General features: G+C 49.7%; 5 protein-coding genes; all 5 read right to left on the bottom strand.

Annotated features, from left to right (window-relative positions):
- Positions 1 to 787: 787 nt before the first annotated feature.
- On the bottom strand, positions 788 to 1679 carry FFUJ_08620 (probable emopamil-binding protein (phenylalkylamine Ca2+ antagonist binding protein); the record flags this gene model as incomplete). XM_023580657.1 has 5 exons in its annotated part: positions 788 to 858; positions 908 to 1142; positions 1193 to 1329; positions 1386 to 1412; positions 1478 to 1679. The coding sequence occupies 5 exons, from the start codon at positions 1677 to 1679 to the stop codon at positions 788 to 790; spliced, it is 672 nt and encodes a 223-aa protein (XP_023433398.1).
- Positions 1680 to 2155: 476 nt separating this feature from the next.
- On the bottom strand, positions 2156 to 3280 carry FFUJ_08619 (uncharacterized protein; the record flags this gene model as incomplete). Its single annotated transcript, XM_023580658.1, has 1 exon — positions 2156 to 3280. One exon carries the CDS (start codon positions 3278 to 3280, stop codon positions 2156 to 2158), a length of 1125 nt encoding a protein of 374 aa, XP_023433399.1.
- Positions 3281 to 3734: 454 nt separating this feature from the next.
- Positions 3735 to 4352, bottom strand: FFUJ_08618 (uncharacterized protein; the record flags this gene model as incomplete). Its single annotated transcript, XM_023580659.1, has 1 exon — positions 3735 to 4352. One exon carries the CDS (start codon positions 4350 to 4352, stop codon positions 3735 to 3737), a length of 618 nt encoding a protein of 205 aa, XP_023433400.1.
- A 930-nt stretch (positions 4353 to 5282) lies between these two features.
- FFUJ_08617 (probable MAPKK kinase) lies at positions 5283 to 8060 on the bottom strand (the record flags this gene model as incomplete). XM_023580660.1 has 3 exons in its annotated part: positions 5283 to 6506; positions 6561 to 7592; positions 7653 to 8060. The coding sequence occupies 3 exons, from the start codon at positions 8058 to 8060 to the stop codon at positions 5283 to 5285; spliced, it is 2664 nt and encodes an 887-aa protein (XP_023433401.1).
- A 3582-nt stretch (positions 8061 to 11642) lies between these two features.
- FFUJ_08616 (probable proline-specific permease (proline transport protein)) lies at positions 11643 to 12857 on the bottom strand (the record flags this gene model as incomplete). Its single annotated transcript, XM_023580662.1, has 1 exon — positions 11643 to 12857. The coding sequence occupies one exon, from the start codon at positions 12855 to 12857 to the stop codon at positions 11643 to 11645; it is 1215 nt and encodes a 404-aa protein (XP_023433402.1).
- Positions 12858 to 13388: the final 531 nt, after the last annotated feature.

Genomic DNA, 13388 nt, shown 5'->3' on the forward strand with positions numbered 1-13388 from the left:
GCGTCCAGCCCATCGGGATGCCGTGTTACTGTCACTTGGCATAGCCTATAGGCAACCGCCTCTAAAGAGAATCCTGAAGCAGTTCGCCAATGTCGATAGCCTCATGGCATGTCATGTCACGAATTGGAGAGGACGGCATGGAAGCAAGGGTGTTATCAGACCAAGTGACTGGTTCAAAAAGGCTCACCACAGAATAAGCCTTGAAGAGGAGTTGAGGCCCCCGATATGTGCTTGTGCTGTCGGCGCGGCTCACAACGTTCGGGATCCGACAGCACGGTAAGAGCGGTTATGGAAACGAGGCGAGACAGGATATGGGTCTAGCTACGGAGTAGACTGGCTATAATTTGTAGATGGGGACAAGGGTGAAGCAGGGTGGGAGGCAAAGTCCTGGCGGTGTAGAGAAGACCTTGTCTGGGCGAGGTTTGAGTGGAAAGGAGCTGTGAGAGGAGAAAAGAATTTGGTGATTATGAAACAGTACACCACATTGATGTCACCTTAGCCGTGACAAGGCGTGCTAGCTTTGCACAAAGACTACAATTGAAGCCTTGCTTGTTAGCTTGTCTTGACGATGTGTAAGAACCGTATAGGGGCCTCCAACTAACACAATACATTTCCCGGTCTACACAGCCAACTGTACTGCATAGCACTGTAGTGTAGTGTCAGCCCATGACTTGGTTCTAGAGCAGTCTGTTGTATGCTGTGTTGCTTCACTACTTTTATCTACCACAGATGACCTTTCACCTGAAACCTGTGACAGCATCAACCTGTACTCCAAGCCTTATATCCATCACTCCCTCTTCCTCTCTTCCAAGGCTTCAAACGCCCTGGCAACCTGCAGCCAACTATCTCGCAGCAGCACTACATCCTCAAGTTAGCCCAAGTACTTGAAGTTAGCAGTCTAGCTCACCGATAGGTACAATGGCCCAAGGGAGGTTGAAACCAACATAGTAGATCCAAAAGTACACAGTCTCCGGGCGGCTGTACGCCACGCCGTGCACTCTCGACTCATTCCAGTTGGTCAGGTAATATAACGCAACACCGTACACATGGGCAGTACAGACGATGACCTGCACGACGTGGCGACTGTGCCAATCCCTGAGTATACCTACCACGGCGAGGAATGAGAGGGGTCCCCAGGCGAGCTGTAGAGGCTGTGTAAGCCAGTGAAGCGAAAGAAGCATGCCCAACTTACACATGTGATGGTCTCTACGCTCACGGTGAAGATGTCGTGGGTCAGGTAGCGGGAGTCTGATAGAGTGTATTCCTTCCACAGCTGGGCGAAGAGGGTCGACATGCCAGGGAGTTGATAGCGGTAGACAAGATAGTATCCTTGACAAGTAAGCAAGCATCCTGACGTTGTGACGGGGTCATTCTCTTTGCCTCACCTTCAAAGGTGATATGCAAGAAACCGCCTGCCATCAACTCCCAGTTAGTCTTTTCGTCTTCTGCTTTTGTACAAGTGCATGGCTTGACTTACACAGCGCAAATAAAGCAGCAGCAAACTTATCGATGGGCCGCACAGGCTTTGCAGTACGTGTCGTTTGCCAAAGTGTGAGGCCAATCACAGCACCAACGATTGCACCAAAGGTCACTATCAACTCTGCCACTGGTCTGCTGTTGGGGAGATATCCTGGGATGACGGCGTCAACCGGAAAGTATGGATGTTTGAGGTCAGCCATTATTGTGCAACTTTCTGACAATCTATTATGATCATCATCATCAGCAGATAGAAGAGTCGACTCGAAGAGCAGGACTTATTAGAGACCGAAGAACTTCGAGTCCTAGAAAGTGTAAACTCAATAGACTTGTGTAATCAGAATAGGTACTAGGTATTGAATAGTCAGGCACACGGCAGCTGTTTGGTGATGGTTTAATTAACCCCTTGCTCATCACGTGATGGCAACAACCACATGCAATTTCACCCTGTCTCTTCTCTGGAACATATGAGTACATATTCATGTAGCTACGAGGTAGTATCAATCGAGATATTGGAGAGTCGTATTTCTAACTGCCGGAGTTGGGCGACATTTCATGTGTTTCGACTCATCCAAATCCCACCTGAACCCTTGCAAAAGCCGGCCAACCCCAATATCCCTCCCTAATTGTGACGACAATAATACACAGAAACTTGTGAGCAACATATTCAATCAAGTTCTCAGTAGTATAAATCCCCCTTCATGAGTATCCTGGCCGTGCGTAAGAGTTGCGCAGACTCAATCTTCCCATCTCGAATGACAGTCCCAATGTCAACTTTGCCACTCGGATGCCCAATACAAATCGTCTCCTTTGACTGGCCCCCTATCAGATCTGACGCAAGTGTTCCTTTGAGTTGGGAAGCAGCCCCGAGGCAGAGCGCTAGAGTCAACGGCACAGCCTTGTGTGCCTGGCCCATCGACAAAGCAAGGCATCTGATATCAACGTCTGGCGAACCACTCGAGGGGAACAAAAGGACAATTTTGGGAACGCTCTCCGTGTTGGGATCGAGACCCATGAGAACAGCACCGGCTCGACGTATCTCTCCAAGCTTTTCCTTGAGTTCGGGGGTTGACTCGACGATAGCTGGCGTGAGAGACAGGTGATCAGCAAGTCCCAAGCTTTCAGTACTGACGAAAACACCAGGATTGCCCACGTCGACCAGAGATGCCTTGATCTTGGTTCCGTCCTGCAGTTGGAGGACATCCACGGGGTTTCCAGTCGGAAGAGCTTTACCGGTCTTTGCACCAGCAGGATCAATGAAGCTCATGATGATCTTGGAGCCTGTCCCTGGGACCCCGTCCATGACATAATCTCCCTGGTGCGTATACTTGAGAGTTTCGCCCTCAACTCGGAACTTTGAACTCATGACCTTGTTAGTATTAGTATTCAAGAACCGCACCGTGGCCCACTGCAATCCATTCTCATCCTGCTCAACAGTCTTCGCCTGAGCCGACAGCAGCCCACTATCCCACGCTGCAGGGCCAACCAAAGACGACATGTTACCGCAATTCCCAGCCATATCGAGGCTTCCGTCGCGTATTCCAACTTGCACAAATGTGAAGTCCACATCCACGTCTTCTCTCGAAGGTGGTCCAAGGATGACGATCTTTGAGGTCGACGAGATGCCCGAGCCCATGCCATTGAGCTGGCGTCCGTAGGGATCGGGCGAGCCCATTGCTGAAGGGAGTATCTTATGCCATTGAGATTCTGGAGGAAGATCTCTACGGTGGATGACGAGACCGTTTGATGTTCCACCACGCGCAAACCATGCAGGGAAGCTTGGGGCTGGTGTTGAGGTAGTCATTAGGCGGGTTTGGGAGAGCCTAACTGAATGGATGATGTGCCGTGATAATTGTTTGCAAGACGCCATGATAGTCGCCGTAGCCCAGCCGAATAAATCTATAAAAGTTGTTTATACAAGTCGAGAGGATGTTATATAGAGGTTCAAGCTGCCCGGGGATAGCTCGGAGGTCCGATACCAGAACTAGAGGAGCGAGAGACGCTGAATGTTTAGTGGTTCATACGCTGTAATACCATCAGTCACTTCATCTACCTTTTGCTTCAACTTGGACTTCTAAAAGATCGTCAGAGCCAAAAGACGATGCTGCCCTGGGCCCAGCGCATATCTATCTGACTGCACCAACTAAATTTGCTCTGACATAAAGGTAAAGATGGCAAAAGGGAAGCAAGACAATGCATCGGCCAACAAACATGAATCCTTGGAGAATAGACCAATCTCAATGTCGCCGTGATATCTATCAGTCCTTCTCAGTCCAGAATCTCCTCATGGCCCGATCCGCATAGTCCTCGTCCATCCCCCAATTCTCAACAGCATCCTCGATTCCATCCTCCATACGCTCGATATACTCCTCTTGAGGCACGTCCTCCTCAACCCTCATCTCATCAACATACACCAAGGCTCTCAGCGTCTCGTCCTCTTCCTTGTTCGCATTCGCCCAGTTGACATCCACCTGGAACTTCTGATATGCCGATGGAACGCCTTCATATCTGTCGAGGCTCTCTTCGTCCTCTGCCGGAACAAGGTACAGCAGCCCATAAACGCCCTCCTCGGGATTCTGCTGCTCCTTGCCTTTGCCCTTTGTGCTCAACTGGCGGTTGTCTTCAGCTTCTGGCGTCCCGTCGTCATCTGAATCGATAGGGAGCTGCACGACGTTGGCATAGCCGCGCTCGTTGATGATCCATCTCCAGCCCTTAAGATATGCGAGGCCAACGGGTGTGGAGTATGGGCAGCGCCTACGCATCTGCTTAGTCGAGAGGTTTGATCCGTATGCAAAGTAGAGAACCTCTGAGAGATTCTCCTGCATGAGCGTCATGGTGCTGTCCTGCGAAGGTTGGCTGTCGCCCTGAGAGCTCATGGTTGCTCTGGTCGCTGGTTGGTTTATATAGCCTCTAACTAAGCCAGTGTGTTAGTCGAGACTGAGCATGCATACCCGTAGGCTATCGTCCAGCAGTTTTCAACGTACCAATAATAAAAGTGACTGTTCGGCGTAGACTCAGAAAATCAGCGTGAGCTCACGAGATGTCGGCGTGAACTTGTGTCGTCCTCGACTTTCTTGTATGATGAATGGTAGACAACTGAATCGCCTCCCATCTGGGCGGCCTGACGCATCGAGGCAAACGGGACTTTCGACTGACGGTTGTGGGTTGTGTGTGAATAGGCAGCAAGGCGCTTCAAGCCTCCGCCTCGCACCATCTACTACCAAGAAAATCTATGCATTTCAAGTTCACCACAAAGAATCCGAGCGAGCAAATCAAGTCACGTTCGTGAAAGTTGGAACTTTGGTACAATCCCTTGTCTTTGTCTTTGTCTTTTTCTTTGTCACAATCCTCGGGCTGTCTTGTCTCTTGGAATTCTTTAGTCTCTTTTGACTCCTATTACTACTAACTCAGGTACGTACGTTCGTTCATCTTCTCATCTACCGAACTCCTTGTCCCGTGTCTAAAGAGAAAATGCTGCCTTTCATCCATCCAAATCCTGATGCAATCCTCTAGTTCAGGTAAATTAAATCAGAGCGAACGTGGTATCGCCAATCATTCATCACGCATACGCCGCACAGGCATCATCTTCTTTGCAAGTTAAAAACACATTCTGCTTCTCAGGCCTTGTTTGAGATTACCACTCCACTCCATTCCTACTCATGATTTGAGCAAATCCTCCAAATTCAACCCCTTCAACAAATAAGTAGCCTTGCAGCTTCCGTATCCCACCAATAGCAACATTGAGCACTTCGTAATTCGTTCAGCTTTGGACCCCAATGGAGCCTGATAACCCGCCCGTATCACAATTAGGTGATTGGGATCAGGAAGGGGCTGAGTATCAGCTGGTCCGCGCTAGGTCGTAGGTTGTGGTCAATTTCAAAGGTTTGCGCAAGGAACTCTTTGGCTGCCTCGCTCGCATGTTCAGGGATTGTAGGAGCCGCCTTTCCGCCCCCAATCTTGAAGATAGCCTGGAGCTGACTGCAGTCGGGGAAAGGGTGACTACCAGTCATCATCTCCACCACCAAACATCCAAGCGACCAGATGTCTGCTTTGCGGGTATACGATGTTTGCTTCACAACTTCAGGCGCCATCCAGAAAACGGATCCTTGTAGTGACGGACGGTGCTTATTGTTGTTGGCGCCGTTTAGAATATTGGAGGCCTCCAGCTTCTTTGAAATACCGAAATCAGAAATCTTGATGGTTCCCTTGTTGTCCACCAGGATGTTGGCTCCCTTGATGTCGCGATGGATAATGTCTCGGTTATGTAGGTATGAAAGGCCAGTCAGAATCTGCCGAACAAAACTGCGAACCAGCGGCTCTGGAAGCGCACCGTATGAGTTGAGTATCGTCTGAACTGATCCACCAGGCACATACTCGAGGAAAATATTGAGATAATCAGCTGAAGAACTGCAACCAAGATATTGCACAATATTAGGATGTCGAAGATCGCGAAGAAGGCTTATTTCTCGCTTGAGTGCTTCGATCATGCCCTTCTTGCGTGTGTCGCCCTGGCTGTTGGCTCCAGGAGCAGGTGTCTCGACCTGCTTCACAGCGAGAAGCTCTCCAGTAACAGCATGGAGGGCCAGGTACACACTGCCGAACGAACCTTGGCCGATAAGCGCACCCTTCATCCATTTGTCGTCGCCCCAGGACTCTCCAGCCAGGAAGCTTTGTAGCTCCTCGTCTACGTCGTCGCCATCATTGGTCAATGCTTGGCGAAGCTCCTGGAATGATCCGGAGCCCGTTGAGTTGTCACCATCATAGTAGCTTGTGGCCGTGGTGTTGCCCTCAGGGTCAGTGACACTCAGAGCAGCCGAGTCAGAGCCACTCTCAGTAAAGGAGACATAAGACTTGCGATTGGGCTCGAGAGAAGACTCCTCTTGAAGGGTGTCAAGAACCGATGATGTTACTGAATCCCGGTTGTAGGCATTCTGAGGAACGCGAATGTGAGAGTCCCGAGACTTCACCTTGGCAAGCTGAGAGTTGGCATTAAGCCAAGAATCAGCAATGGTTGGGATGGGAGGCGCATCCTGAATACTGGAGGCAAAGCTGAGGCTACTAGCAACGCTGAGCCGGCTGTTGACCTTGCTCAAGCGAGTTGACCGTCGCATGGAAAGTCGGGCTGTGCGGTCAATGTCTTCTCTGGTGTGGTCAGGGAAGTACGAGGTGAGATCAGAAGCAATTAACTCGCTGGGAGGTCGAAGACCGCCAAACTGTCGCAGGGCTCCGACACGTCGGGCCGGCCGCGATTCGATCTCCGACGGAGGGCGCTCCAGATCCTTGGCTGCGTTATGTAGATTTCGTTCCCGGTCCTGGTAAGATATTGGCGACAATGGGGACTGCAGTTGATCGTTCCATTTCTCCCCGAGCATCTTCTGGACCTTAAGTTGACTACGCTTGTCCACTGTTTCCAAAGCACGAGCGTGTTTCTGTTGTTCTTCTTCCATGGCGATGGCAGCAGCGCGCTGCAGTTCCGCCTCCCCTGGTTCGCCTGCTGGAACCCTCCGTAATATCAGTCGATTTCGTTCCGGCCGTCGTTGGTCCTTGATAATGCGCCAAAGTTCCGTATCGCCCAGTCGTCGGCACTGGCCTGGATCAGGATCGATGCCAGCCAAAACCCAGAAACAGTAATTTCTTTCGTGGTCCTCACGCAGAGCGAACTTTCGAAGAGTCACCCGCATCACCTCCTCGCAAGTACTACACGCGGAAATCTTGACAACCTTCGTAACGCCGCCAGTTGATATAACACGAATAACTTCTTGACCCTGTGGTAAGGCAGCCATCAGTGAACCGTCCATACTGGAGTTATTCCTGGTATGGGTCGTTACCAGACGGTTTGCCGGAAGATCCGGGTTGGTAATGACAATCCTTTGGCCTTGAGCATTTGCAGGGCTTGTGACATATGTCTTCCCTCGGGCCCTTAGGTTCCGCAGATCGGTACCAGGGAGAGGGGAGTTTGGTCTCGAGGAATTAATGCCATTATCTAAAGCACCGTGTAAATCCATTTGCCTCGAAAACCGTTTGTTGGAAGCAGATGTCGGAACACCTCGAGATGTGTGCATTCTTGGCGAGTCATGGGGTGCAGTGATGTGAATATCGAGCCCGCCAAATGAATCCTAGACACGAACGGTCAGTCTGAGAGCCCAGCAACTATAGCCATCGCTGATGTGGCCTACCCGATTTCGTTTCTTCTCGTTGGCATATGCCCGGGTTCTCAGCTTTTTGATGCCAAGGAAAAGGCGGACGCGATCGCCGACCTTCTCAACACCCATTTCTTTCAGCACATCTTTATCCATTTCCAGGAGATTCTCGCCGTTGATGTGATTTTTCCGGAAGATCTTTTCATACTCGCCGCACTTTACAGATCGCAGGTATTCGCAGACTTGCTCTTCATCCCAGTTCTTGACGGATTCAGCGGGGTCGCTTTCGTTGAATTCGGATTCTGTCGGGCTGCCATAAGCACCTGAAGGGGGCATCGTGGGAGCTCTCCTGGGAGGGGCCATTGTGGGTTGAGAAGGAACAGGAGTGAGAGACGAAGCACCCAAGCCGGCGGGAAACGACGCTTTCGAAGCTAGCATGGCCATGCTGAATACGCAGCCAAGAGTGTTTGCAAGTGGTGTGATTCAAGTTATGGCTCGTTGTCAAATGGCGGCGCCTGAGACACCAGAACGAGGTGGGATACCCAGACCCAGCTGAGTCGATCGATGGTCGCTCACCCGATGGTGATTGGGGTATGGGCGAAGTGGCGGAGGATGGGTTATAGAGCCAATGGAGGCTCTATTCTGTATTATTAGTAACGCGGGGCCAAACAAGGAGAAACTGCGATCAACGCGAAGCAATTCATAAAGAAATGAAGAAGAGTATAGAGAGATCCAGGTCCAGGTCCAGATCCACCAAAGCTGAAGCTGAGCTTTTGGTGGTGAGGTGAGGTTTGGAGGAGAAAGAGTGACGATGGGCGGACAATGGTGAGGTGGAATACAAATTATTAGCCAAAGAGGCCAGGCACGAGGGGGAATGGAACGGTTTGGCAGCTCGGGTGCAGGGGAATGGAGAATGAGCAGGGGACTGACGGTGGTTGCGGCGAAGGTACCACCAAGACAGCGGGTACTTTGAGCTAGAACATTTTAGTGCGCATTGGTAGTGCCTATCAGCTGCATCAGCCAGGTATCTACAAGACCTCCAGGTACCTCCGTGAATGGTGGAGTGGTGCTTCATTACCTTAGTAGCCTGGTTCAGGTTTGGGGGGGGATGGGGGGCTTGGCCAGCTCTGAAGCGTCAAATGTGGCCCCTGTAGGCTAACAATCACGCTGTGATGGATGGAAGACTCACGAATCAATAGACGCCGGATGGTTGGATGAGCTGCTGACTCGCTAATGTGAAGGACCTGAAGAGTTGCCCGACACCATGTTACATACAGGGAGCAATTGTTGATGCTACGAATGGCCCGAGAGTCGGGTAAAACTCCACCGCGAACAATACGTATGCACAAAGAGGTCAACACGAAGCGATCCCCGGAATTAGACCAGACCAGACCAGACCAGATGGAAGGGATGATGGGATGGGCGATCTGATCGCGCGGCGTCGCTACAGAGTTCCAGAGGGAAAAAGAGCTCCACATGCCACGCTGATCGTGACGAAAAGACAAGGGCAGAGCCGCCGCTAAAATCTCGTGTGCATAGAAGATCGAATTCTGGTCACCTTCATGCACAAGAGATGATGCTAGGGCTTTTGCTGGCAATGGTTGCGCGCGAGCGAGTTTCAAGTATGTTCTACAATCTCCGCCCACGAAACATGTCGTGCCAGCGCTTCCAAAGATAGACAGACGGACGACATGAATTAGCGCCATGACGAGAATCATCACAACTTGAAACCGAGGCACAAAGACGGGCAGCGACAGATATTGTGTTTTTGAGTGTAACTACTCACCGTCACCAAAATACACAACCTCCAACTTGGCTTGCTGATTCGTGGAGCGTCGGAGCATGAAACAAAGTGAGCCTACACCCTGGCAGCTGGGATCGAGGCGCCTGTAAATTGTCTTGATAGGTCGGTTGCTGGTCCTTGATGAAACAGACCGTGTTTCGACCAGGGCCACTCGGATGACGCCGTCTGAGTTAAAAGAGCGCATTTCTCTCCGCTGTGCCATACTGTGCTTTGCTGTCCAGTTGTTTTCTTGCTGGTTATGAAGCTTGATGCAGGGAAACAATAACAGCGTGTTGCTAGTTTCCCCCAATGCGTTCGAGAAACAACTGAGGAACGAAAAAATGTCCGTGAACGAGCTATTGAATTGTAGTGGTTGATCGTCTTGAAATGGGTTACTTGCTTCTTCCCATCTTGCATAAGAATGGTAAGTTAGCCGTAACTTAATTGCTTACCACGTGCTTACCGACCTCTCAGAGGAATGGAGGCTGTCAGGCCATGTCCACAATCGATTCACTTCCCACACCTAATCACCTATCAAGCTATCAGTGATCGTGAACTTCTAATTTCGGCATCGTTTGTTCCTTGTTATCTTTGATGAGTCCCTCGCGTTATCCGGGGTATGCATTGCACATGTAGTGTAGCTTTAGAACTTTAATTCTTATATCCATCCTTTGCAGTGACCACATTGCTTCGGTCAATACCACTGATTAGGCGCCTTACCCCCCCGGATGGAAATCTACGCTTCGGCTAAGCTCGCTGAAGACCATTGTCTGTAGGGAGTACATCCATAGTATGGTCGTCAAACGAGCTCCGTCCGTCACCGTAACTGGCCTCGTAATCCGTGCCTGCTTTCTACGCTTGGACTCTCTATTGATCGGAAAGTGGGCGATCTGATATCAAAACCCACGCACTCCTGAGAGCTTTGTCCTATATGTGCCAACAATATGATAGGGGCATCTCAAAGTCTGGGTCCTCACGAGTCAATGCGACGTATAGGGTCCAAGGTAATAAGGAGGTTGTCAAGGATTATCAGGCGCACATGGATATTAATTGTCACCCGGCCCTACGATCCGATCGATTTGTTTGCAATGCTTGTATGTATCATTGGATGCTATCATTATCACCGCCGGTTTACCTCCCTGTGGGTACTATGCACAAGCATCGATGATATAGTTAGCATTGAGAACCAGCATATCATCATCTCCTTCATACATATCACCTCCGGCATATCCATCTTCACCAGCATTGCGAACATTGAAGGGGGTCCTTCAATATACGGTGCGTTTGCAGTTGGACAAAACGGTCAATACATAAATCTAAGGGGGGTACTCCGTAAGAGAATTAAGACTCGTAACTGAAATGATAAAAAGACTCAGGTAAATTTAATAGGAGTTAAGTTAGTATGGGATGGCTTAGTAGAGCCTTAGACCAACTATTTTTGGTATCGTAATTAGGGATAAGAAGTCTCTCATCTGTTGGACTGGTTATCACGAGAAGGATAACCATCAGCTATGGCCTATCAATTCCATCACCCCTTGAAGCTGAACTGTTCATTCTCAAATATATCTCACTGTTCTAATACGCTCGGTATAGAACATCATAGGCAAAGATGAAGCTTGTACCAGGAATGTGATGTCGTTTTAGACTATCAAAGGGGAGGCAGGCCGATTTGAGACCTCTTTTCTAAATAGCAAGAATACTCATATAAACTTATATTAGTCTTGGTAGACCTTCAGACTACTTGTTTTTGGTATCCAAGCTTTGGGTCAGAGGTTTTCTTGCCAGAGCAGATCTTCAAAGATTATTCTACCACGGCCCACAGTCTCCGAGTGATATTGCCCCTGACAGGCAGTGGTCTTTCTGCAGCCAGTACTTCATCCATCCCTTCATACATATCAACATCTTCAGGATTTCTAACCCATCCATCTCCCCGATGATACAGTCGGTGGCCAAAGTAGATCGGCAGAAACGCAGGAATGCCGATGTAAGCCGTGAAAAAAAAATCACCCACTGACCATTGTGAAGGAAAGAAAACAGTGAATCCGTTGATGGGCAAAAGAATCATGGACACAATGACTTCCAAGTACATGCCCCATGACTGGAGACGAGAGCGATATGGGGACTCCAACTTATGATGAGTGATGGCTTTGCGGTATCTCACGTAAATTATACCACAGCAGATCCAACTAATATAGCCCGAGGTATTGGTGAGATTGATTAGCCAGTTGAAGACCGCCAGACTACTATTTTGACAGGCTGAGGTATGCTAGGCATCCAAGGGAGGCAGTGATCAAGACTGCATGATATGGAAGGCCATATCTATTGCATCTCTTGAATATCGCAGGTGCATTTTCGGCCTTTGCAAGTGAATAAAGATTTCGAGAGGCAGAGTAGAGGAATGCGTTCGCAGCCGTGATCGCTGAAAGGAGGATCAATGTATTGACGATGCTATCCAGGACAGGGATGCCGGCGTTCTTGATAGCGATGATGAAAGGAGAGCGCGCAGTCCCAGGTGCTGTAAGCCGGGGATCATTTGATGCGCAGACTACACCAATCCCGAGGACGGAGGGCATGAAAAGAACGATCAGCCGCCAAATATATCGTGGAGCGGCTCGGGGGAGGTTATAGCGTGGCGATTGCATCTCGCCCGCTGTCACAATGAGTTGTTCAGGAGCCAAGACGAATGCAAAGGATGCTAGAACAGAAGACTGAAGCAGTGCAACAAGTCGTCCGGCATCGCCCTCCACGATATGAGTGTTCACTGAACCAGGGTCTTTCCAATATCGAAAGTAGAGAGCATCTCTATCAGGACCTCCCCCGAAAAACAACACAATTGAGAGAAAGATGAGGCCTAAGATGAGGAGAACTTTCATCCCTGCGCTCCAAAACTCACACTCTCCAAAGACTCCGACAGGGAAGAGGTTAACAATGACGATGATAACATATATGATGGTGATCCACACGGCGCCATTAACCGCAGTTCCCCAATAGTTGATGAGAAGTGTAGAAGCGACGAATTCGTAGGGGATCAAGATGCCAAGAGAGTACCAGTAGAGATATCCCATTGCAAAGCCCATGCTGCGAGACACATATTTGTGTCCGTAGTAGGCCATAGTGCCTCCTGGAACAGGGAGATAAGTTGGAACCTTGGCAATTCCAGTGACGATGCAGTAAATCAGTATAGACAGAACTCCATATGAAATCAGGAGGAACAGAGGACCGCCAATGCGAAGAACCTGGGCGGTTCCTAGGAACAGTAAAGTTCCAATAGCACCCCCTATGGCTATCATCTGAGAGTGCCGAGGCTTGAAGCCACGGTGTGTATCTTCGTTTCTTTCGGGGTCGGAGCTACCATTTCGAATGGTTTCAACTTCACCAAGATGACTTGGGGACTTTTCTTGCTCATCCCTGGCTTTGAGAGAATGGGGCCCCGGACTCGTGAGGATAGACTCTGGCATGGCTGGAATGAATATTGATGCACCAACGAGACAAGGTTGAATAGAGATCTAAGGAGAGAATAGGAATGTCTTGAAAGACGTGAAAAGGGGGTTCTTGTTGCTCATTTTATATTAAACAAGAACACCCATACCACTAACTACCACACAAGTCACTCCAAGCGGCCATGGCATTTAAGCAGGGCACCTTGGCCAATAGAAAGTTCTAATGCATTGATAAAACTACTACGTACTGAGGTAGGTATCTTCATAAATAACATAAGGTAGGCCAAGCCGATAGCGAAGGGTGTTCCTCACCTTGGCTTGGTAGTCTTCACTTACACAGATGGCTAGCAATTTACCTATCGCCGCGGTGTATGGAGGCGCGAGGCTTTCAACGCGGAGAAGTGTGGAGAAACCCTATCTATCAGTAGTTGATAGTCTGGGCCTTTCCACACCGTTGGCGCCGCTATGAAGCTCATTTGGCGCCAACGGCGGGATTTCATGAGGGGGGTTCATGAGAGATAAGTTCGGGATTGGTTCGGAGGCTGATAC

Source organism: Fusarium fujikuroi, chromosome FFUJ_chr07 (assembly GCF_900079805.1).
Source record: "Fusarium fujikuroi IMI 58289 draft genome, chromosome FFUJ_chr07".
Classification (NCBI taxonomy): domain Eukaryota; kingdom Fungi; phylum Ascomycota; class Sordariomycetes; order Hypocreales; family Nectriaceae; genus Fusarium; species Fusarium fujikuroi.